General features: G+C 43.9%; 1 protein-coding gene across 4 annotated transcripts in view; it reads left to right on the forward strand.

Annotated features, from left to right (window-relative positions):
* Positions 1-26,835, forward strand: part of LOC111953258 (zinc finger CCHC domain-containing protein 2) — a 69,382-nt gene that overhangs the window by 24,744 nt on the left and 17,803 nt on the right. For 3 of the 4 annotated variants that reach the window (XM_023972412.2, XM_023972415.2, XM_023972414.2), the window contains exons 4-6: positions 22,785-22,856; positions 23,180-23,283; positions 25,334-25,434. In XM_023972412.2, the coding sequence (XP_023828180.1) occupies positions 22,785-22,856; positions 23,180-23,283; positions 25,334-25,434 (277 nt within the window). The remainder of the gene's footprint in view (positions 1-22,784; positions 22,857-23,179; positions 23,284-25,333; positions 25,435-26,835) is intronic. The other variant, XM_023972413.2, reaches the window with a different exon arrangement.

Here is a 26,835-nt window from a genome sequence, read left to right on the forward strand (position 1 = left end):
AGGTGTCAAAGCCCTTGAGCCTAACAAATGGCAGGCTACCCCACCCAAATCCAGAGGCCTTGAAGCCCCCTCCTGCTGTTCAGAGACCATTCACTGGCATTTTCTACAAGAAATCTGCCTCCAGAAATAAAAGCTTCTCCCAAGTGAGTGTGACACCTATTCCCGTTGCCTGCTGCACTGCTGCTTGGATTCCACCTGGCGATCTGTTCACCGTCTGCCCTGGTTGTCTCCCCGTCTGGTACAGGTACCCCCACTACACTTCCCCCACCCCTCTCTCCCGAGCTTTCGCTCGCCTCCAGCACACAGGCACTGTTGGGGCGAGTGACTCTGATCTTACAGTGGCTAGCCCCAAGTCATTATGTAAAAAAAAATAATAATCTCGTGCATTTTGCTATTTGCCTCACGACTCCTGCATGCTTTGTTGACTACGAACTTTCTTTACCCAACCGTGGCACAGACTGTTTGTTCCCACACTCGGGACTCTGGCTCTATTGGTTACACAGACTTTTGGCCTTCCATCCCATTCTAACCACCTCTCGCCGGCTTTGTATTCATGTTACCTGATGAAATTGCTGTACAATATGTTCTTGTTGCCATCTGATGCACATTCAGATGTCATAAATCAGCACTGCAGAGCTCTCCCTGTCCTATGCCGTGCCTTGATTGTATTACTGTTGATAATACCTGGACATTTGCATGTACACCCTGGCCCATCTACTGTTGCTAGCCCCAATTCTGACTGGTGCTCTGATATCTGCTTCACTGATTTCTGCTCTCGTAAAAGCCTGGGTTTTCTGCACGTTAACACTAGAAGCTTATTACCTAAAATGGATCAATTGAAAGTTTGGGTTGGTCATTACTGAGACATGGTTAAGGAAGAGTGTTTTGAATACTGATTAACTCTTCTGGTGTTAATCATTTTTCGGAAAGACAGATCTTCCAAAGGTGGGGGAGTGGCAATCTTTACCAAGGATCACCTTCAGTGCTCGGTTGTCTCCACCAAGTCTGTCCCCAAACAATTTGATTTGCTGGTTTTAAGTATTAGAGTTTCAAATAGCTCTTTGTTGACTGTTGCTGGATGCTATCGTCCTCCATCAGCACTGGCCTGCATGTACCCTACCTGCCCTAAGCTCTCTCCTGGCCCCTTAAACTAAGTCTGCATTTGTCCTGCTAGGTGACCTAAATTGGGACATGCTTAAACCACCTGACCAAGTCCTAAAGCAATGGGACTCCCTAAATCTTCCTCAGATTATTACCAATCCCGCAAGGTATGACTCCAAACTCCCAGAAAAGGCTACTCTTCTTGATGTTATCCTCACAAATAATCCTGTTAGGTATTAGTCTGGTATTTTATGTAATGACCTTAGTGATCACTGTTTTACAGCCTGTGTTCGTAATGGCTGCTCAGTGAAACGACCTGTCCTGATTTGTCATAGACGCTTGCTAAAAAACTTTAATGAGCAAGCCTTCCTTCATGAACTGGCTTCTGTAAAATGGTATAGAATCAGCTTGATCCCCTCTGTGGAAGACGCTTGGACCTTCTCTTTTGATATTTTCAGTGGGATTGTTAACAAACACACCCCCAGAAAAAAAAAGAGAATTAAAAACAGGTTCAGCACCTGGTTCAACTGTGATCTTGCAGAGTTACTCCACCTCAAGAATTGCATTTGGTGAAAGGCTCGGCACGCGCATTCTCAGGCTGACTGGCTCCCGTTCAGGCAAATGAGAAATAAGTGCACTCAGGCTATCCGGATGGCCAAAGTTAGTTACTTTAGGGAGCAGTTCTCTTTCTGTGGGTCTAACCCCAGAAGTTCTGGAAAACCCTCCTCCTCACAGCTGCCCATGTACCTTAAAGTTAATGATGTGATTGTTACTGACAAGAAGCTTGTTAATCACCACTTCATTAAGTCAGGATTCCTATTTGACTCAGCCATGCCTCCTTGCCCGTCCAACATTTCCTCATCTCCCACCACTTCTAATGCAACTGTCCCCGATGCTTCTCCCTCTTTTTCCCCTGCCCCGCTACAAAGTTTCTCCCTGCAGGCAGTCACTGAGTCCGAGGTTCTAAAGGAGCTCCTGAAACTTGACCCCAAAAACCATCTGGGTCAGGACAGCCACGGGTTGTCCTTTATTTAAAGGGGGAGATCAAGCTGATCTTGACTGTTATAGGCCTATTTCTATTTTGCCCTGTTTATCAAAAGTGTTGGAAAAACTTGTCAATAATCAACATATTGGCTTTCTTGATGTCTATAGTATTCTATCTGGTATTCAATCTGGTTCCTGCTCAGATTATGGATGTGTCACTTCAACCTTAAAGGTCCTCAATGATGTCACTATTGCCCTTGATTCTAAGCAATGTTGTCCTGATATGTTTATTGACTTGGCCAAAGCTTTTGATACGGTAGACCATTCCATTCTTGTGGGCCGGTGTCTTTGAGGGGTCTTTGGCCTGGTTTGCTAACTACCTCTCTCAAAGAGTGCAGTGTATAAAGTCAGAAAATCTGCTGTTTCAGCCACTGCCTGTCACCAAAGGAGTACCCCAAGGCTCAATCCTAGGCCCCACGCGCTTCTCAATTTACATCAACAACATAGCTCAGGCAGTAGGAAGCTCTCTCATCCATTTATATGCAGATGGTAGTCTTATACTCAGCTGGCCCCTCCCCAGATTGTGTGTTAAATGCTCTACAGCTAAGCTTTCTTAGTGTCCAACAAGCTTTCTCTACCCTTAACTTTGTTCTGAACACCTCCAAAGCAAAGGTCATGTGATTTGGTAAGAAGTATGCCCCTCTCCCCACAGGTGTGATTACTACCTCTGAGGGTTTAGAGCTTGAGGTAGTCACCTTATACAAGCACTTGGGAGTATGGCTAGACTGTACACTGTCCTTCTCTCAGCACATATCAAAGCTGCAGGCTAAAGTTAAATCTAGACTTGGTTTCCTCTATCGTAACCGCTCCTCTTTCACCCCAGCTGCCAAACTAACCCTGATTCAGATGATCATCCTACCCATGCTAGATTACGGAGACATAATTTATAGATCGGAAGGTAAGGGTGCTCTTGAGCGCTAGGTGTTCTTTACCATTCGGTCATCAGATTTGCCACCAATGCTCCTTATAGTACACATCACTGCACTCTGTACTCCTCTGTAAAATGGTCATCTCTGTATGCCCGTAGCAAGACCCACTGGTTGATGCTTATTTATAAAACTCTCTTTGGCCTCACTCCCCCATATCTGAGATATCTACTGCAGCCCTCATCCTCCACATACAACACCCGTTCTGCCAGTCACATTCTGTTAAAGGTCCCCAAAGCACACACATCCCTGGGTCGCTCGTATTGTTAGTTCGCTGCAGCTAGTGACTGGAACGAGCTGCAACAAACACTCAAACTGGACAGTTTTATCTCAATCTCTTCATTCAAAGACTCAATCATGGACACTCTTGCTGATAGTTGTAGCTGCTTTGCGTGATGTATTGTTGTCTCTACCTTTTTGCCCTTTGTGCTGTTGTCTGTGCCTAATGTTTGTACAATGTTTTGTGTTGCTACCATGCTGTGATGTCATGTGTTGCTGCCTTGCTATGTTGTTGTCTTAGGTTTCTCTTTATGTAGTGTTGTGTTCTCTCTTGTCGTGATGTGGGTTTTTGTCCTATATTTTATTTAGTTATTTATTTTTAATCCCAGCCCTTGTCCCCGCAGGAGGCCTTTTGGTAGGCCGTCATTGTGAATAAGAATTTGTTCTTAACTGACTTTCCTAGTTAAAAAAAGGTTCAATAAATAAAATAAATAAATAAAAGCAAGTGGGAAAGAGAGGTCATGAGAGAAAGGGAGAGTGAGAGCACAGCCCTGTGTCAGACACCACTCAACAGCTGTGTCTGGGCCCACGGCTGTCTTCCTTCAGCTCTGCTCTGAGGGGAGCGGGCCAGCCAGTTGGCTCTGGTGCTGGGTGTGATTTCACCATGCCTGGCTCCTGGCTCTCCCGCCAGGCTCCAAATTAAACCGAGCTGCCACCTCCCTCTCTATCTGTTAGCACTAGTAGCAGGCCCCTAATGTAGATCTGTTTGGAGAGCCTGTTGTGTTCATGTCTTTCAGCATATTGGAAATCACGTTTTAGGCCATTGCTTTTATCATTACACATACAAAATACTATAGTCTACTATAGAATACTACAGTATAGAAATTTTTATTTTTGTTTCACCTTTATTTAACCAGGTATGCTAGTTGAGAACAAGTTCTCATTTACATCTGCGACCTGGCCAAGATAAAGCACAGCAGTTCGACACATACAACAACACAGAGTTACACATGGAATAAACAAACATACAGTCAATAATACAGTAGAAAAAATAAATCTATATATAGTGAGTGCAAATGAGGTAGGATAAGGGAGGTAAGGCAATAATTAGACCATGGTGGCGAAGTAATTACAATATAGCAATTAGACACTGGAATGGTAGATGTGCAAAAGATGAATGTGCAAGTGGAGATACTGGGGTGCAAAGGAGCAAAATAAATAAATACAGTATGGGGATGAGGTAGTTGGATGGGCTGTTTACAGATGAGCTATGTACAGGTGCAGTGATCTGTGAGCTGCTCTGACAGCTGGTGCTTAAAGCTAGTGAGGGAGAAATGGGTCTCCAGCTTCAATGATTTTTGCAGTTCGTTCCAGTCATTGGCAGCAGAGAACTGGAAGGAAAGGCGGGCAAAGGAGGAATTGGCTTTGGGAGTGACCAGTGAGATATACCTGCTGGAGCGGGTGCTACGGGTGGGTGCTGCTATGGTGACCAGTGAGCTGAGATAAGGCGGGGCTTTACCTAGCAGAGACTTGTAGATGACCTGGAGCCAGTGGGTTTGGCGACGAGTATGAAGCGAGGGCCAGCCAACGAACATACAGGTCGCAATGGTGGGTAGTATATGGGGCTTTGGTGACGAAACGGATGGCACTGTGATAGACTGCATCCAATTTGTTGAGTAGAGTGTTGGAGGCTTATTTATAGATGACATCGCCGAATTTAAGGATCCGTAGGATGGTAGTTTCACGAGGGTATGTTTGGCAGCATGCGTGAAGGATGCTTTGTTGCGAAATAGGAAGCCGATTCCTGATTTAATTTTGGATTGGAGATGCTTAATGTGAGCTTGGAAGGAGAGTTTACAGTCTAGCCAGACACCTAGGTATTTGTAGTTGTCCACATATTCTAAGTCGGAATTATGTAGTATACTGTAGAATACTATACTAAACACTGTAGTATCCCTCGATCATGTGTAGTACTTAGTATAGAATGTTGTAGAATACTACACCAAAAAAATCACTGTCGTAAATACTACAGAAGTCCTCACAAATACTACAATCTGCAAAAACACTGCATTTAAATATAAAAAAAACGATAATAAATACTGCAGTATTTTATTTGCATGTACCGTGCCCATTCCCGTCCTCTATATCCCAATTTGTGCCACCTATAAGTGAGAGGCCTACATGCCAAGTATAGACCATATATTGTGTTCTCTACAGGTTATAGAAAAGAGCAGAAGTTCTAAAGTCTCCATACACAACCCAGTCCTACCTACCTATAGACTATGGAAAATTTGCTCTTTTAGTATTTCTCCTCGAGGGGAAAACCCCACTTACATGACAAAGATAATAAAACAAAAGCAGTTTAGTAAATACTACAGTAATGTCCCCAAAAACACTACAGTAAATACTACAGTAATGTCCCCAAAAACACTACAGTAAATACTACAGTCCGCAAAAACACCACACTAATTACCTATATAAATACTTTAGTAAAAAAATAGTAGTATATTCTATAGTAAACTGTAAATAATACATTATAAACTGGGTGGTTCAAGCCCTGAATGCTGATTGGCTGACAGCCGTGGCATATCAGACCGTATACCACGGGTATGACAAAACATGTATTTTTACTGCTCTAATTACATTGGTAACCAGTTTATAATAGCTATAAGGCACCTCTGGGTTTGTGGTATATGGCCAATATACCACAGCTACGGCCTGTATCCGTTGTCGTGCCTGAAGAACACTATAGTATACACTATAGTATTTTTTTTATGTGGGAGGGCACCTGTTTCTTATACAATTCAGAAAAACAAAATGATTGAAGACACTGCTAGCCTATCAAAACCCAGATAGAGTGGGTCTGTATTCTATCTCCTAGCGGACCTCTCGTCTTGGTCACAGCCTTCCTTCATAGTCTGGTGGGAACGATTTAGCAGCTTTCAAACAGACACCACAGCCTGGCCTCAGGAAGACCACAAAGTTTTAAGCTCTACCGCCAGTTTCCTTTTCAGATTTTTTGGGTCTGGTTTACTGAACGCTGGCATGGCCACAACAGTCAGAGACTGTAATCCTGAATCGGTCTGAAGCAGACACGGTGTAAACCATATAATACCTGCAGAGGAGGAATTAATTGTGTGTGACTGTGTGTGTTTTGTTAGTGCGGGGGCATGTCGGTTTACTCATCAACTAAGCCTATGTTGATACACGTGAAGATTTTATTTGAGGGTAATGACTGTCCTGCTTCTGCCTTGGTTTTATTTTTACAACTGCTTTTGATGACGGACGATTTGTTGACTTGTCATCAGTGGCGATGGGCCAGGCTAGCGTTGAAAACGCCACCGTGTATCCCTCCTGATCTTTTGCCATGGGCTCGTGTGTAAACAGTTACTCCGCGGTCGCCACTCACGCAATGGAACAAGGGCAACGACCTTGGAGCTGACTGGAATTCGAACAAATTCCTATGTGTGTGTGTTTGTTTGTGTGTGTGACACACCTCCTCGCGCCAGTACTGTCACATGTTTCTACCAAACAAGGAAACCAGCTAGGGTTCATACTGGCTTGTCTTTGTCAATGTGTGTTGTTTGTGATGCGTTGTAGCTAGATAGGCCACGCCCCCTTGTTGGGTGTTTGTCTCGTAAAAATGCACAGGGGCTGCTCAAACTAAGGGAGGAAACATTGACAAGCCCTTCCCTTCCATGTTATGTATGGAGGGGGATGACTTGCATTTTCCTCAATGTTGATATGGTTGAGTGTACTGTCCTTTGTGCCGGTCAGCTCTCTTGCTAGTGTCCCTGTCATATGGCCTCTGTAGGTCCACAAATTATTTATCCTGGCACAGCAGAGGTTATGTCCCTTAAATCTATGTCATACGGACCCTTATAATACAGTATGTCACTTTAGTCTTTGTTGTCAGTATATTGACTCCATTACCTCAGCAGGTGGTGCCATGGTAGGGCATGGACAGACGGCAGGGTTTGCCAGAGAGAGGGGAGTAGCAGGAGAGAGGTGTTCCGCTGGGGGATTCCCTTTGTCTAGCCTGCCTGCCTGAGCCTAACCAAGCCAGGCCCCATGCCAAGCCCCCGTCAGCGCACCACCCCTCTCTCACCACTCTGATCATGTGATTTAGCCTCTAATGAGGGATGAGGAAACACTGCTGCTTTGCTAGACACACACACACACACACTATCTCTCTCTCTCACTCTGTGTCATAACTCCCCAGCCTGTCTCTGATGCTGTCCTCACCTTACGGCAGAGTGATGGGTGTTTGCAGGGATGAGTGACTGACGGACGGCTGAAGACTCCCAGACAGTCGGGCAGACGATGGTGTTAGGAGTTTGCCTGTGGTATCAGCCCGGCTGTTGTTGTTAATACTCTCCAGATATTAATCATTTTCTTCCTCTTCCTTCGCCTCTTTTTGCCTGAGCGAGCAAATGTGTCATTGCTGTTGTGCATAAATGCCCCCCACCATCCTGTCTCGTTTTCCGCCAACAGCCATGTTTTTCTCTTTTCGCTCCAGTGTTGACTTGTCTGCCTGCCAAAGTGAACTGAAAATTAGGAGTTTCATTTGGTTGCTGATTTGAAATGTCTGGGTACATTTCGAGGGTTATAATGTGAATCTGGATGATTCCTTTCTTTAGCGTGAAATCAATTGGGATGTCGGTCATCTAAATGCTAGCTAACAAAAACAAGGGGAAACTAAAATGGATGAATGTTCTGAAATAGTCCGACCCTAACAGTGTCATTTTAAATGTAGCCTGGCTGCCTTAGTAGAACTAGTAAAAGGTTAGTAATGCTCAGTGTGTAATGTTGCTGTGTGAGATGGTTTAGGCTTACTATCTGGAGCATACTAACAGAACCTTAGACCAAGGTAAGCCTGCTACTCCCGTTATTTTGCACATGCTAATGGAAATGCTAAGCTGTACTGTAGCTAAGTTGAAAGAACATGGTTGCTGCCTGTTTTGGACTACTTTACTTATTTTATTAAATGGTGGACGCTCTTATCCAGAGCGACTTACAGGAGCAATTATGTTTAAGTGCCTTGCTCAAGGGTACATGGGCAGATTTTGAGTTTTTACCTAGTCGGCGCAGGGATTTTAACCAGAAACCTTTTGGTTACTGGCCGAACACTAGGCTACCTGCCGCCCTTACTTTCAGGTATCCAAACAACGAGGCTATTTCTATTGTGAGTAGTACTGGTATCTCTTTTAATATGGGCTCACATGGACTTCAGTAGCCTGTGGTCATCCTCACAAAATTACAAAATATGTTTCTCTGGCTGACTCTGAATTATTTCTTTTTTTAAATAATTGCCTAGCGGTGTGGTAGTGAAGGCGTCACTGCACCCTGAACTTGGCTTGGCATGGTACTAGCTAGCCAGACCTGCCTGCCTGCTGTGGCTACCGCCGGCCTGGGGACCAGAGGGTTTGCTTGCATCATCAACCCGCGTCACTCCAGTACACAGTCAGGTGCAGGAGAAACAGTCATGGCATGTCCCATCAATGAAATTGAATAGTCCTTCATTACAACCGATAGGGGAACATCCAAGTGTTTTATACGATCTATGGTCAAAGTCCTTTCACGTGACGAAGGAAGCTGTTTTAAGAGTGTTTGGATGTAACCCGGCCAGACAGTCTGTGCCACGCCGAGTGGAGAGATGATCATGGTGGTTTTAATCATCTCCTTTTCTAACCCACCCAGCCAGCTCTGCTATGCGCTGCCAAGCACCTGTGTGTTCAAGTGTGAACCCATCCTTTTCCCTGTGCTCTATAACAGGCAGACTTACTCTCCTGTCATTTCTCCCCAGAGGTACATTTGGAGTGATATTATGGGTCTGGTTCTGGACTTGCTGGTAAACTGAGCCGACTCAGTCAGAATAGCCAGAACGGGCCGGGAAGCAAGGCAGTAAAAACTCATGGCTGGCTGGCAAAACCTGGCACCCTGTAAGCCTGTGTACACACACACACACACACACACACACACACACACACACACACACACACACACACACACACACACACCAAGAGACAGACACACACAGGCACACTTACACACTTATTCATGCAGGAAAAGACACGAGCACACAGACACGCAAGAACTCTTGCTTTGTCACTCTCGTTTTCTATCACTCTATCATCCTACTGGCTGGCAGGCTTCTTCGTCTGAGTGTGAGAAGCAGAGTGATGTGACAGTACGGATGTAGCCGTCAGTTCCTCTGGGCAAAGAGTAGCATAGAGAGAGCAGGGCATCCACTGACTGCATTAGCAGCCAAGCCAGTCAGACGAAGAGAGAGGGGGACAACAGGCCTCTGCAAGACTACACAGCCCAGGGCCCATATAGGCTCCTAGTGTTTCCCCTATATTAATTTAGCAGCTGTGGCCCACCGCTGCTAAATTGTTGCCAATATGTATATTTATGGCGGGCCGCGCTTTTAAATTGATAGTCGTTGGCTCAACGACTGGAAGTCTGTGGGAACAGCTAGCATGTCATTGCACTGACGCTAGTAGCAATGTACCCCCTGTACTCCACACACAAGTCAACAGGGAATGAAAGTGCGAGAGAAAGAGGACTAAAAGCTTCAGTTTGGCCACTTTGGTTTTAAACAAGGCAGTTTTATTCAGTGTGTAGTGATTTTTGTCCTTTCACTCCACACCACTGCCCTTTCAACATATAGCTTTGTAAAATAAGCCATTTTAATCCATGGCTTGTCACACAACGCTTGGGGTCAGTAAGTGGGGTTTTATGTGTTTAGTGAAACTGCCTTGTGAAAGGTAGGAAAAACAACTGATTGTCCCTCTGTAGACTTTACCCCTGGGACAGCACAGGACAGCCATGTGAGCTAGGCTCGCTTCTAGAGAAACCAGTCACTTTTACAGTCCTATATTGACATTAACGGTTGCCCGATTTGCCCGGGGCAGGTATTCTAAACAGTCGGGCAGGGGAAATTGTGTCCAAAAGATGACCGTTCGTTCACTCACGTTGACTCTAGTGTTCCATTTGTTAATGTGCATTAGCGACTCAAAACAAAAAAGAAACCAAGCCAAGTTCTTTTCCCTTTTCCCTCCGTTATGCGTCTCACTCACTCAATTTCGTTTCCGACCGCTCCATCACACACGTGCTGCGCACACAAGTTCCCATTGCGAGGAAGCGGCATCGCGCTTGGAAACATTGGAAGCCATTTACTTTCAATGGAGGGAAAGCGAGAGAAGTGGGGTGGGCGGGGGGACCGTCGAGCGACGCGAGCATGGCTTATGCCTTGTTCTTAAGCTATCTGAGTGACTCAGACATTATAACAAAATCTACGGGGGCCCCATGCCATGACATTTTTGGAATTTTAGATTCTCCCTGACTGTTTAGTTTTTATTTTGGTGATTGATAGTTCTAAAAGATTATCTTATTTAAAATATTATTTGCTCCATTATCTTTTCTGCACACTTTTTTAGTCATTTTAAGTTTATACTACTAAATGCATATAGGGGAAACACTGGGGTAGGCTATCTCATGCTTAAAAAGGGAAGCAGTTTAGCTTTCTAATGCTGTTAACTGTATGTCTCAACTACCACTATTAAGCAAATTACACCCTGTTAAAGCAGGAGTAAGCGGTGAACAGTGATATTGATGAGAAAGACGCACCTGTTTCCGTAGCACAAGTCGCGGCTTAAATGGTGCTTGTCGTCCTTCTTTTAGCAAATCACTTTGCAACTGAAGTAAGTGTTTTACAGTTTAGACAAGAATATAGGCCTAAACATTTTGAACAGTGATACTCGGGGGTGCTCCCGAGTGGCGCAGCGGTCTAAGACAATGCATCAGTGCTGAGGCGTCACTACAGACACCCTGGTTCGAATCCAGGCTGTATCACACCCGGCCGTGATTGGGAGTCCCATAGGGCGGCGCAATATAAAATATATTTTGATTTATTTAACACATTTTTGGTTACTACATGATTTCATGTGTTCTTTCGTAGTTTTGATGTAGAAAATAGTAAAAAATAAACAAAAACCTTTGAATGAGTAGTTGTTTCCAAACTTTTGACTGGTACAGAATGGCAGATTTTTCTAAAGCCAGGCACATTTAACAGTTAGGGTATTGATTATAGACCTAAACCAAATTGGGGTTTCCTCTCCTCGATTCTCTTAGACAATTAGGCCTCCACCGCATTGTTCTCAATCCCAATATGCTGGTTAACTTTGCTATTATGCACATAGCAACATAGGGAAGGCGCCAATTCTACAGTACACTGAAGATTGTTTCAGAACTGCGGACAGCGACCGTATCCAACGGGGGGGGGAAATCACAACTGTTGTAAAATATTAGCTTTATTATTGTTTTACCATTATTTTTACGTAATATAACCATGTACAATGTCTTAGAGTGATGAACTGTGCGATCTCCGTGGTCTCCGCAATGGATTAGTCCACTGAGACAGATGTCTTGTGCACCATGAAAAAAATGACTGCTCGACTAAAGAAATCTCAGTTGACCGACAGCCTATCGACCAAACAATCGACCAGTCGACTAAATGGGGTCAGGCCTAATGTAAGGTATGATATTATGTCAAAGCTATACGTTCTTACTACTTTCCGTAATTGAGACAAACACATTTGACCTGAAACGAAACAAAACATTTTTGGGTATTAGGGCACCTCACTCTTCCTCGTCTTTTGATTTGGTCTCCCTCCATTCTCCAAAAAAGTGTTTTGGCAATTTACTACAAATCAAACTTTCCCTAATGATTGTGACTGTATAGGCCTATTGGTGAGGGACTGGGACTGCGCTAGTTTAGGTCTATATAGGGCTCTGGTCTAGGCTAGGTAGGGCCAGAGTATGGGTGTTTGGCTGTTTGGTATGGCTACTGTTGCCTGGCAGTGGCAGGAGAATGCAGCCTGCCTCCCTGGTAGTGCCCTCCAGATAAGGCTGAACGAATGAGCATGGAATGCAGGCATCGGCACAGCATCCATTGTGTCGCCTCAGAGTGAAGTGATAGAATCTGACAGGGCGTTCATCTTCTCAGCCATAGAGCAAAACACACATCGCATTCACAAACATCAAATCAGGCAAATGCACAAGACTATGTCCACTAGTCTTTGTGTTTGATATTGGTTCTGTGGTAACCACTGAGGATGCAGAGTGGTTGTCAATAGAGATGGCAATGGACTCGCATACATTCTATTACATGACTCATCTGTAACAGCAGAGGTAAAAGCAAGCAGCATAGTCTGCTATAGACTTGGAATGATCATGTTCTTAGCAACAACAACAACTACTTGTTTGTCAACATAACTGCAGCTGTTTTTATAGTCAGCTGTGGTGGAGGAATTCCTTCAACATCTTGATAGGGTGTCATGACGTCAAGGTGACTGTATTGAAGTGTGTATACTTCCTGTTTCACTTGTGTTATTCAAATATCAATACATAGCATTGCATAGGACAGACAATGTGACCCCCCCCCCCCCGCGGTGATGTTGTGAGAAGATCTGCACCCCCTTCACTTCCTGTTTCTTACTGATGTTGTTCCTGTGACCATGTGTCATCCACACTTTTGAAGTATTAGATAGTGTACATACATGATTCCAGTCTGAGATGTTTTTTTATCATTATTTATGACATGGGCCTAGACTCCGAGCTTTTGATACTAGTCTAGACACATTCATGTCCAAGGCTAGTAATCTAGCCTACTTCCTTCCCTTGGCAACTCCTTTGGCAATGCCCTTTCTTAGCGAACACAGTCGGCTAAACAGAAGGCTAATGTAAATGTTAGCCTTTTTTTCTCCCACAATTTTTTTTAATGCAGTCCCACTTGGGTTGACCTGGCCAGCACCTTTCCATCACGTGTAGATCATAAAGTGAGGAGTGAGAGGAAAGAGGAGCAGAGAAGCAGGGGGACTCCCTCTAAATAAATAGCGGTGGAGAAATGGGTCTGACTCAGAGGTATCGTGTGCACTTATCTTTAGCCGGCCTCTGCTTGCTCATAGGCTAAGCAACTATAGCCCTCTCTCTTTCATTCTCTTTCCCCCTCTCTCTCACTCTGTCCCTGTTACTCTTTCTAGGCCTAAAGAGCTCAACACCAGAACTCTCTGTGTGCTCTTGCTCACCTTCTCTCAACCCGTATGCTCTTCTCCCTGATGACATGATTTAATAATTGGGGCTATGAAAGAGGCGCTTGTTTGACCCTCCTCCCACACTCCAATCCTTCAGTGGAGCAGATTACCGGGCCTGCCGGGACCCCCACCCCCTTCTCTGTAACCTCCCTCCCACCCCCGGGCCTGTGTGCGAAACGGGATGTCCTGGCTGGGTTCCAAGTTAGGGGGATGTGCTCTTTCCTGCCCCAGTTTAGCCAGAACCCAGGGCTCAAGGTTTTGAAGGCCTCCACTTGGAGTAAGTCACTGCAGGAGTTTGTGTCTGAGTTATGTTAGATATGTAATACAGCTCAGTTATGTTCTAATTCTTCTATTAAATCAAGGTCGTCTCGCATACCCAGACATGCCATGGTCAAGGTTGTGATCAGTGATGGTTGTCCACATGGAAGACGGTGATCTCAGACTGGCATGGAAGGCACTTGTGCCAGAGAAACAGCTAACCAACCAGCCAGTCTCCCTGACCATGCCTTGCTGGTGTGGCATGCCAGGGCTGATGAGTGACGGGCGATGGCCCCCTCTTCCTGTTTCTAAACTTACGCAGGATGGCCTGGCCAACCAGGTGTCTCTCTTACACCTTTTACCCCTTATTGGACCACGCAGAGTTCCAACTCACCATTGGTTGTACGGCATTTGTTGAAGCTCAATGTGAAATTAAAATTCAATATAACATCAATCTCTATGAAACTTTGCAAATCAACTTGATTGGCGGTACACAACACACTCCCCGCCTCTAGTCATGAGTTCTAAAACGGGGACCAGCAACTCGGTTGCTGCACAACATCAGCAGCTAGCTAGTAGCAGGCTCTCAGCTGTAGCTAGCTTGCTAACACCAGTCAGATGAGAAGCAAGCTACAAGCAAAAGAAGCTAGCTAGGTATATTTGGATGTGGAAGGTTTTTCATATGCCTGAAGTCATCTGTGTAAACTAAATCACAAACAAATAAGCTAGTGAACATCCTTGGCTGCTATTATAGCCAGTTAGCTAGCCAACTAGCCAGTAGCTACAAGTCAACAAGACAATACCATAGCTGTGCACCACAACTCAATATTGACAATATATCCTAGCTAGCTAAGTTACATTCTTCCATAAAGCATAGCTAGCTAGCTAAGTAAAGTTAATAGTTAACACCAAACTTCGGGAAACTGCCACATTGCTAACTTATAATACACGCAATGGGCATTGCTCATCTAGCTACTCCGGCATGATACAGTCAAACTGGCTAGATAGCTTAGTGTGCAGCCAGATGTCAGTTTCAGCACAAACACTGCTAGCTAGCCTACATTTCTTCAACACAAACTGTAGATGATCAAGTGAATTGTCTTGCTAAGAAACAGTTGGCTATATTGAATCTAAACCTGGACAATGCACATGCAAGTAGAGCATCAGCTGTGCATTCTAGTGAGTGTACACATGTACAATTTAGCTAGATCAACACTCGAGAAAGACACGTTGCTGTTTAGGATGCATTAATTCAGTACACCCTCTCAATGACATTTTCTTCAAGTCATTTTAATCATAATTTGCGCTGACTGATCAACAGTGTCAAGTTACTTTTCAGTGTGTTCCCACAAATCTGAACCCAGTAATGGTTTAATTTGGTTTATAATACGTTGAAGTTGGGTTAATTTTCGGTTCTGAATGAAAGGTGAAAATAATTTTGGGGGGGACATTTAAAATATGTATTTTCCGGTTGCTGAATATATGAATTTTCCGGTCGTTGAAAATACTTATTTTCCGGATGTTGAACTCCGGTTCATTTTTGAATGAATGTTTAAAATACTTATTTTACTTTTTTTTACTATACTGTAATGTACTGCACTCTGCTGTGCTCTACTGCAGTGGTCCTCAAACCTTTCCTCAGGGACCCCAGAAATTTCACAATTTTGCTGTAGCTCTGAGCTAGCTATTCAAGAGCTTGAGGATTACATGACAAGGTGTGCTAGCTCTGGAATAGATCAATTACATGGAATGGCCTGGGATCCCTATGGAGAGGTTTCAGAACCACTACTCTACTGTGCTGTCCAAACTCGTGAAACATAGTTGTCTGTGATTGGTCAGATATACAGTGCATTCGGGAAGTATTCAGACCCGTTGACTTTTTCCACATTTTGTTACGTTACAGCCTTATTCTGAAATGGATCAAATATATTTTTTCCTCGTCAGTCTACACATAATACCCCATAATGACAAAGCGAAAAGAGGTTTTTAGACATTTTTGCTAATTTATTCAAAATAAGAAAACATACCTTATTTACATAAGTATTCAGACACATTGCTATGAGACTTGAAATTGAGCTCAGGTGCATCCAGTTTCCATTGATCATCCTTGAGATGTTTCTACAACTTGATTGGAGTCCACCTGTGGTAAATTCAATTGATTGGACATGATTTGGAAAAGCACACACCTGTCTATGTGAGGTCCCACAGTTGACAGTGCATGTCAGAGCAAAAACCACTGCGGCCCTTGCAGAGCAAGGGGAACAACTACTTCAAGGTCCTCAGAACGAGTGACGTCACTGATTAAAACGCTATTAGCGCGCACCACTGCTAACTAGCTAGCCATTTCACATCGGTTACACGAGCAATCTGGGGAGAAGGGCCTTGGTCAGGAAGGTGTCCAAGAACCCGATGGTCACTCTGACAGAGCTCTAGAGTTCCGCTGTGGAGATGGGAGAACCTTCCAGAAGGACAAACATCTCTGCAGCACTCCACCAATTAGGCCTTTTTATGGTAGAGTGGCCAGATGGAAGCCACTCCTCAGTAAACAGCACATCACAGCACGCATGGAGTTTGCCAAAAGGCACCTAAAGGACTCTCAGACCTTGAGAAACAAGATTCTCTGGTCTGATGTAACCAAGATTGAATTATTTGGCCTGAATGCCAAGCGTCACTTCTGGAGGAAACCTGGCACCATCCCTACGGTGAAGCATGGTGGTGGCAGCATCATGCTGTGGGGACGTTTATCAGCAGCAGGAACGGGGAGACTAGTCAGGGTGAACGGAGCAAAGTACAGAGAGATCCTTAATGATAACCTTCTCTAGAGCACTCAGGACCTCCGACTGGGGCAAAGGTTCACCTTCCAACAGGACAACGACCCTAGGCACTCAGCCAAGACAATGCAGGAGTGGCTTCGGGACAAATCTGTGAATGTCTTTGAGTGGCCCAGCCAAAGCCTGGAAACCGATCGAACATCTCTGGAGAGACCTGAAAATAGCTGTGCAGCGACGCTCCCCATTCAACCTGACAGCTTGAGGGGATCTGCAGAGAAAAATAGGAGAAACTCCCCAAATACAGGTGTGCTAAGCTTGAACTGTCGTACCCAAGAAGGCTGTAACGTACCAAAATGTGTAAAAATTCAAGGGGTCTGAATACTTTCCGAATGCACTGTAGGCCATTCTGGATCAGACCAAATCTGTTGTTGTTGGCACTACAGTCAGAGGCTTTGAAGTGGGAGATCTTTAATCAATGCAAAATGGAATACAAATTACAGAATTAAGTTAACCAAATGAGAAGGACTATGCTACAACGAGCAACCGACAGGTAGTCTGTTGTTTAATCAGAATGTAGTTGTTGCTGAATGAACGGCAAGCGCAACAAAATGGCCTCAACCATTTTGTTAGCCAAATGTTAGCTAGGTAGCTAACTAGGCTATCTTAGCTAGCTTCTTTACATCGACTGTGAGGCAGTAAAGACGCACTGCCAGATGGGATGATAGATAATCTATGGCATTTACAAGTTTGTCTAACTAGTGCACACACCCCACCGTCCCCTGCTGGCTGCAGCGTGCACCTTCTCTCCCGAGTCACGCAGGCTGTGCAGCAAACTAGTGTCCAAGTTTAAACAAAACATTTTTTTAAGATAATTTTTTTCCAGATATCTGAAAAAATGTCACGATATTATTTGAGTAGTGAAACTATTTCAAATGCTCATTCCTAGTGGATATAATCTCGTTTCCTATTATCAGTAAAATTAACTAATGTATAAAATATTGAGTACTATGTATAGCTTTGTAAGACTATAAATTACCAACCATCCAGCGTTGTGGTAGTTAGGTGTATTTCCCTGTTTTTGAGAGGAGCTGGCTCGTAGTTCCTGGAGACTTCCAGCAATTGTGCTAAGCTAACGATATGCTAGCTTCAACTTCCTTGAAATTACACACAGAGAAATAAAATTGGTATCCATAAGTTCGTCTGACTCTGGGTAAGTAGAAAATAAGGCTTAATTGTCTAAGTCCCTTTATTGCTTACTTATGAGAGGTAGAAGTCCTGTGTGACTCAGTTGGTTGAGCATGGCACTTGCAACGCTACGGTTTTGGGTTTGATTCCCATGGGGGACCAGTACAAAATGCACTCACTACTGTAAGTCGCTCTGGATAAGAGCGTCTGCTAAATGACAATTGTAAATGTAGAAGCACCACTTGAGTAATGAGCCCTTAAGGTAAATACGCACACTACGGAGAGGGAAAGTAGGGAGCGGAGCGGCGATGGAAAGTAGGGAGCGTAGCGGAGATGGAAAGTAGGGAGCGTAGCGGAGATGGAAAGTAGGGAGCGTAGCGGAGATGGAAAGTAGGGAGCGGAGAGGGAAAGTAGGGAGCAGAGAGGGAAAGTAGGGAGCGGAGCGGAATAGAGCGAGAGGGAAAGAGGGAGCGTACGGAGATGGAAGTAAGACGAGCGGAGAGGAAAGGAGCTGTAGCGAGATGAAAGTAGGGCAGCAAGCGGAGAGGGAAAGTAGGGAGCGGAGAGGGAAAGTAGGGAGCGGAGAGGGAAAGTAGGGAGCGGAGAGGGAAAGTAGGGAGCGGAGCAGAGCGGAAAAGTAGGGAGCGGAGCGGAGATGGAAAGTAGGGAGCGGAGCGCAGTGTTGCAATGACGTTTTTTGTCACAAAAGCGGCGTCTCCTTGTAAAACGCTCCGGCATTCGATGTACTACCTGAAAATTGAGATGAGCCGTATCACTCCTTCCGCAGCTGTTGGGACAATGTTGTCGCTTGGTTCCTTGATCTGATTTATAGGCTGTATAGGCTATTAATCCAAGTAGCCTATTTTGCATTGTTAACCAAATATAATCTAAGCAACTGTTCAAACAGTAAACCAAACAACAAGAATCCACCCAAAAAGGTGCTTTGTTTAAAGTAATAACTAGTGATTCCAGGCTATTGTGAAATGGTAAAACCTGCTGTAGCAGGCCATGTGCTTTTTTTGTTGTTGACCAAAACATGACGTTCTATTTTTAGCTGATATTGGAATGAATACACAAGCAGCATATCAAACTGGGATAATGCTTTAGGTTACGCCGGCAAGTACAAGGGCATATTTTTTTATTATGAATCTGATTATTTCACATGGTGATGTGGGAAGCTAAGAAGGCTAGCTACTATTAGCAAGGGGAAGACGACTCTTACTTGTTTCATAAAATTAAATGACAAAAATAAAAAGCCACGCTATTGCCCCCTTGTAAATGGGAGTGGGAACGGGAAGGATATCATGTTATCAAAAGGTGTCCGGTGCTTCAAAAATCCCACTCCACGCACGTAGATGAGACAGTCTATAGGGAGGAGGTCAGAGACCTGGCCATGTGGTGCCAGGACAACAACCTCTCCCTCAACGTGATCAAGACAAAGGAGATGATTGTGGACTACAGGAAAAGGAGGACCGAGCACGCCCCCATTCTCATCGACGGGGCTGTAGTGTAAACAGGTTGAGAAATCCACATCACCAACAAACTATCGTGGTCAAAACACACTGACAGTCGTGAAGAGGGCACAACAAAGCCTATTCCCCCTCAGGAGACTGAAAAGATTTGGCATGGGTCCTCAGATCCTCAAAAGGTTCTACAGCTGCACCATCGAGAGCATCCTGACTGGTTGCATCACTGCCTTGTATGGCAACTGCTCCTCCTCCGACCGCAAGGCACTACAGAGGGTAGTGTGTAGGGCCCAGTACATCACTGGGGCCAAGCTTCCTGCCATCTAGGACCTCTATATCTGGCGATGTCAGAGGAAGGCCCTAAAAATTGTCAGACTCCAGCCACCCATAGTCATAGACTGTTCTCTCTGCTACCGCACGGCAGGCGGTACCGGAGCGCCAAGTCGAGGTCCAAAAGGCTTCTTAACAGCTTCTACCTCCAAGCCATAAGACTCCTGAACAGCTAATCAAAGGGCTACCCAGACCCCTCTTTTACGCTGCTGCTACTCTCTGTTTATATCACTTTAACTCTACATACATGTACATATTACTTCAATTACCTCAACTAACTGGGGCCCCCGCACATTGACTCTGTACCGGTACCCCCTGTATATGGCCTCGCTTGTTATTTTACTACTGCTGTTTAATTATTTGTTACTTTTATTTTCTATTTTTACTTAACACTTATTTTTAAAGCATTGTTGGTTAAGGGCTTGTAAGTAAGCATTTCACTGTAAGGTCTACGCCTGTTGTATTCGGCGCATGTGACAAATAAAATTTGATCTGATCAACGGAGTGAAGCTTGTAGTAACCTTTTTAAGCTATGCTGACTAGGTCTGTCAAAGTCTCCCAATGGGCGCTATCTGTCTGTCAGTCTCCACCTCATTAGGTCATGGGAATCATTCTGAAAAGACAGGAAACGCCCAGGGTCCTATTCATTTGGACGCGCAATAGAAAAGGTTTAGCAAATCTATGCGAGAGATTTTTTGTTGTTGAGCTACTTTTTGGAGAAGTCCAGGTACTCTCTCCCTCCTTGTTTCAGTCTGTTTTCTTCTGTTTCATTCCTAATGAACATGACCCAGGTTGGAACAGGCGACCCAAATCAAGCCATTGCTCTCTCGTTTGTTTTTCCAAACTAGTAATCCGATTGGTGTTATGTTTTATTTTGCGTTCCCACAAATGTCTTGAGGGCAGAAGCTGTGTGTGTTTTCTGTTCAGAGCATGACTACGTCGCCTAATTGACTAGATCAATTTGTCAAAAGAACAAATGGTTCCCAGATGAGATTTAGAGAACTTTAAGATCCTTGTTGCATAACAAATAGCCGACTGTATACAGAAACATAGACCTAGTCGTGAATCGTGACGGAATAAAAGTATCACATACTATTTCAGACATTTTATTTCAGGAACAATACACAGCTTCTGAAATGAATGACTAAAATAGCCGCTACGACAACATAATCATATTTCGCCAGACAACATCAATTAGGAAGCAGTGATTTGTAAAGAGGCCTGCTCTCTCTATCGCTCCCTCTCCATCTCTCTCCTTTCTCGCTATCTCCTCTCTCTCTCTCCTCACCCCCTCCGCCCATGCTACTTGTTTATTTGTTCTCTCGCTCTCCTTTCTCGCTTGTTGTCACCCTGGGGGTTTGCTCTAGCAGCTCTATTGTTGTAGTGCTGGTGATTAGCCAAACGGTTAGCACAGCCCAGAGCGTGTACGTGCGTGCGTGTGTGTTTATCGGAACAGGCGTGACTGTTAGCAGTGTGGTTCTATAGGTGCCCCAAAAGCAGATTCATACATTGGCTAGCGTTTGAGCTAGCCTATTTTCTATTGTTATTACAATTTACGTGCTAACATGGCCTCCAAGGATTTTATACATGTGATATTAACTGCTATTTAAACCTCAATGGCCAAACTCTCCATAGTGCTTTTCCCAAGAGAGTTTAGCATGAGTTCATTGATCCTCTTCAATTGTTCACAGAAGATATAGCAGTGCAAGAGAGCTAAAATTACTTGGCGTTGTCACTGCTCTTGGCACTTTCTTCAAATTTCTATTTTTTTCAGTGTAGCTCGGCGGGGGACAACAGGTAGGTCCATATGTTGACCATGTCAACTCTTTCCACACTGGAAAAGCAAACCACGCCACGTTTTGCCTTCTTGGCGTATCTGTCTGGTTGCACTTGACTTTGTTCTGTTGGAATATGCCCATTGTGAAGTGAACATCTGCTTGCAGTTGGGTGGTAGTTCACTCAGTAAGGTTGGTTAGACCAACCACTTTGGTTTGCGCTGGGAGTTAAAAATAAAAATAAAAATAAAAAATTGGTCAGAAAATGTCCAACATGTCAATCCAAAAAGTATACAAATGGCAATTACATTTTTGGGGCTATAAACTGCCTTATAAATCAAATTTATTTGAACTAACCGTGTAGCGTGCGATGGCTTGTGGTGACGTTAGTTAGGGATCTGTAACATCTCAATCTACTTTACAACATGTCATTACTGGCATCTAATTAGACGTAGTCTAAAGGCTGTGAGAACATTAACTTTTAATGACAAAAAGTTGATTCTACGGGGGAAAGTGGTTGGTGCTTTTAAGGTTATGTCTTCGTCTGGTTGTAAACCTGTCATTGTTGATGGTTACAGTAATAGTTGTGTATCATCTCATTAAAGTGATGCAGTAGGAGCCTAAACACGTTGAAACCTTCATAGCCATTTGGGTCAAGTCAATCCTATTAGGGGGAACCATGCTGATCATTAAAAATATAGGCCTAGAATTTCCAAACGTCAACCAAAGTTCAAAACAACCATTGCAAATTATGGTAATATCACCAATCTCCAGAGATTAAAAAAATATGCTTAAACAATTCATATTGCATGATGGGAAATATCAGTCGTTAATTGAACCAACAACCTGAGGCTGTATGGGAGAGTCCAGAGCCCATTTTATAATAGTAGGAGCACCAGCAGCGCAGTAATGACCCGAAAAGTCACTTCCATGGCAGCCCGTCACCCTCTTTTATGTCCTCATCAGAGCCCGTCTGGTTATGGTGCCGGAGCATAGCTAATGTTTTGTGCTTTACGAGGTGCTTATTGTTGTATCTGGAGAAGGTTCCCCGGCACTTCGCTTGCGCTGTAGCTGCCACCGGGCACAAGGCTGTGAGCGGTTGCTAAATGACCACAGATGTTGTCCTTACCCCTTATGACCCAGTCACATCCTGTTGTAGGCCAAATAACTGTTGAACTGACTTTACAGTTGAGGAAAAGTCCCTGAAACCCGACCAAGAATACCATTGTGAGTCCAAGTCATTAGGTTCGGAAAGCAGCAAAGCACAAACGCAGGGCTGTAGAAACACAAACAAGACTTTTCTGAAGATTTGATCAAACAAAACACTTTTTTACAGCAGTGGTGTTGTAGCGCTTGGGTGACACTGTTTATTATTGTCTTCTAGCTGTTATCTTGATCATCTCTACTACCACCAATGGTGTGTCAGCAGCAAAGCCAAAATGGTAGATTTGTAGATTTAGTTTGTTTGAGGAAAAACATTCCTATGATGTGATGTTTCATTCCCTAGTGTCCTTACCCAATGTGTCTGCATTTCCTTACAAATATCTGCCAACATCAATGTACAGTACATCCCTTGGATAATAATGTAACAATTTTTTCACTTCTCATTCAGGTAACGTGGTCCGACTCCTCATCCAGCAATGTCACCAAAACACATCTTGAACTGGAAAGCTTCTTGCTGAAGGTATAAATCACTAACTTGTGTTTTAGAAACCCAATGAAGCTATGATCAGCATTGCAATCTGTACTGTTAATCAATTTGGGATGTGAATAGGTATAGCTAAGTTGAAATGGAATTGACCCCAAGTTTCCTGCATAGCATCGACTGGATTTTCATCCACTCATAATGAGCAGGGATAATGAATGAGTTACTTATATAGTTACTTAATTAAGAGTTAATTACTTATTAAAATGAACTAAGTCTCACTCTTGTTTTGAAGGTATTTGTTTGAATGGTACTGTACATGACTTGTTAAACCTTGACTCACTTGTCCTCCCCCCGTCAAGCAGCTTCCGAAGGAGCAGTCCACCGAGTCATTTGAAAAGGGCATCCTCCGGCTACTCAACCAGGGAGACCAGTACGAGATCAGGGAAGTGGAGGGGAACCTCAAGTGAGTTCTGCTTACCGGCCTGCCTGTCTTGCATTGCGTTGTTTTAGGGGGTTTTGCTTTTCGCCGTCATTAGATTGTAGGCTACATTTCATGTCAGCACTCAAAAGTGTACTACGAGTAGGTACGCCAGGTTGTCCCGACTTCTGCATGACAGACGACTCAGATTGTGAATTAAAACAGGTGTTGATGTAGTGGAGGCCTACTCTTAACAGACCAGAAGAGCAGTATCAATACTCACACGTAAAAGGCTTGTAGTCCTCTGTGTCTCAGTTGGTAGAACATGGTGCTTGCAACGCCAGGATAGTGGGATCGATTCCTGGGATCACCCATACGTAAACAATGTATGCACGCATGACTGTAAGCCATTTGGGATAAAAGCGTCTGCTAAATGGCAAACAATATAGAATAGTGTGTGCTGTACCTACTGCAGTGATGCCATATACTCAGCCTAGGCTATGCTTACACCCAAGGGATTCTTCTTGGCGATTTCTCGTCAGTTCCTTTGAACCATTCGTCAGTTTCTCATTGGTGAAATGAGAAAGTCTCCAAGGAGAGTGTCTCAATTGTTCCCTCTCACTGATGTTGATCTAATTAGACGTTTATCCCCTCTGCTCTTCTGTAACAACATGACTGCATGATTACTTGAACAAAATGTCCTCCTCTGTGTTCTCAGTCAGAGGAATGCAAACAGACTAGTGCCCTTTTGATTTGTTTTTGACCAGAACCCTTTGCAATAAGCAGACTGGCTTACAGTCTCCACTGACTGACTGTTCCCGTGTGTAGAGATATGTGTGCGTGTGTGTGTGTGTGTGTGTGTGTGTGTGTGTGTGTGTGTGTGTGTGTGTGTGTGTGTGTGTGTGTTAGAGATGCATGTGTGTACATGACACACCATCTTGGTTACTTTGAGGTGCGGTGTCTTGTTGTGAGGACAACAATGCCCCCTCCTGGAAACCACTTCTAGTAAGTTTCGTTTTAATGGAAAATGAAAGCTTAGAGGGCCATTAACTCAACTGATTGATAACAATGAACAAACAACACAAGTTTGAAGCATTTATCTGTTGCTATGTAAGCCTATTCAAGAGTACCTGATGATTGGATTAAAGAAATGGCAAAGTGTATGTTGGCCTGGTCAGTGAAGCGTTGAAACACACACACACACACACACAGGTTCAGCTTTGGTTTCATATCCAAAGGGCAGGGCCACTTCTCGTCAATCAGCTGGGTAAGACTGTTGTTCCTTCCAGATCACCCAGTCACACCCCTTGTGTCCAATATCTGACCACATTACTGTAACCTGACAACACAGCCAGTCAACCGATGAAACAGGTCTACTATGCCATAAAATTACACATCCATAATTCTAAAAACATATTGAGTTATATGATCTCTATCTACTTGGCCCACTCTCAGGCGCTAGCAAACAGTGGAATGAATTCAGCATTTCTTTCATCAAATGTCCTTATTGCACTGATATTGCAAAGTTAATGGAATTTGTACTCTGATGCTTTTTTGAAGCGGATAGAATTTCCGTTTGACATTTGTGTTGTGACGGCACGGATCTCACAATCTGGCTGGCAATTTTACCTTCAGAGAAGTTGCGTGGCAACAAACCTATATGCCTAAGTTATGAGGTAAACTGAGGAGCAGACCCTGAGGAATGGAATGGATCCTGTTGAAAAGAGCAGAGCCCACATTCATAAAGTCTGAGTAGGAGTGATCTAGGATCAGATCCTCCCGGTCCATATAATCTTATTCATTATGATCTAAAAGGCAAAACTGATCCTAGATCATGTTGAGTACGGTCCCAGCGCTTCCTGTTAAATTAGAACTCCATCCAGCTTTAAAATGTAGGTCAACACTGACCGTACAGTCAAGTTATTACTAGTCAACGCATCAGATTCATCCAGTGCATTGGTTCAACGTTTTACTCCACAGCTTTGAGTTCAGCTTTGGGCCTCGGCTAACTTGTCATTTTATATTTTTCACCCATTTACAAAGGTCTCTTTTTCAAAGAAGTAAAATTACAAAAATGTTTTTTTTCTCTTGCCAGGGAGAAGTTTCTGTCGGCTCCACAAGCTTTCCGACAGACAAGCAAGGTCTGTGGCTTCTTCCTGTGTGAGTCCTCCTCCTCCAGCCCCAGCTGCAGCAGATGTAAGCTGTGTGTGTGTGTGTGTGTGTGTGTGTGTGTGTGTGTGTGTGTGTGTGTGTGTGTGTGTGTGTGTGTGTGTGTGTGTGTGTGTGTGTGTGTGTCAGGACATTTGACCTGCAGCATTTTAATTTACCAGACCCATATGCATTGGGTACGTAACCTGATTAGGTCATCCACCCACGGTGCTCAGAATGACAGAAATCACATTTAGTTTATGGTAATTCATCTTAACAAAACATGCAGCTCGAGGAGGCAATTGCTTGCATCCATCTTACCAAATTCCGATGCACAATTTGAAGACGTTAAAATAACTGTCCAAACGGTCTAAGGCACTGCAGTGCTAGAGGCGTCACTACAGACACCCTGGTTCGAATCCAGACTTGGGTCTAAGGCACTGGGGTATAAATAAATAGAATAATTGTCCACATTTACTTTTTCTCAGCCAGCAAGACGAGTAACGAACAGCAAAATCACTAGCTTATGTGAATCTACTATCCCCCATAGTAGAAAAGTTGACCTATTCTATTGGTCAGCTTGTCATTCTGTGCGAGAAAGAAATATCCTATTCCGAACAGACTCTGGGACAGTTGTGGGACGATAGATCCCAAATTCATACAACCAGTAGATCTAGGCTACTTCCCTCAAAAGAAACATTAGAAAGCAAATGAGGCTCATGCAACAGATCAGAACGTTTAGCTTAAAATGTTGATAAAATATTACTTCACATTATTGCGCACAAAGCGCCACGCACATGCGAGATTAATAAAGAGATCTAAAGATGCAACAACTAGCATGTGTTGATTATATGACTAGGATTGTGCCTTTGGCAACTGGACAATGAAATAAAGTTGAGAGAAATAGGTGACTAGTTATAATATTTATAAAATAATTGCCTGCACGTTTGGTTGGATTTTGGCTAGGCTACTTTGAAGCAAGGTAAGACATGCCTCATATGTAGTAAAACAGGTTCCAAACAATTAAGTATATGTTTTCAAAACGCAATGTGGTGTGTGATGTTCTGAAGTCTGCCTTGTTGCCTATGCACTTCAATAGCGAATGGGAAGCACGCTTCAATTACCAGTTGAGAAATAACCTGTAATCATGGCCATTGTTTTTAACACGTGATTGCATTTACAATTGTTCTGCAATGATTGGACTTATAAAAGCAAATGTTTTATGAGCTGTAGCAGCAGCTCTCGCGCTACATCAACTGATATTTTGATCAATGAATAGGCTAAAATGCATTATTTCTCAATGGGATTTTAAAAATTCGCCCAGACAATTGGCCGGCACCCATTTTATTTATAGGCTTTTCATTTTTGGGTGGGGAGCCGGCTATTACCGGTTAACGGAAACCCTGGTGTGTGTGTGTGTGTGTGTGTGTGTGTGTGTGTGTGTGTGTG

This window comes from Salvelinus sp. IW2-2015, linkage group LG27, assembly GCF_002910315.2.
Source record: "Salvelinus sp. IW2-2015 linkage group LG27, ASM291031v2, whole genome shotgun sequence".
NCBI classification, from domain to species: Eukaryota; Metazoa; Chordata; class Actinopteri; order Salmoniformes; family Salmonidae; genus Salvelinus; species Salvelinus sp. IW2-2015.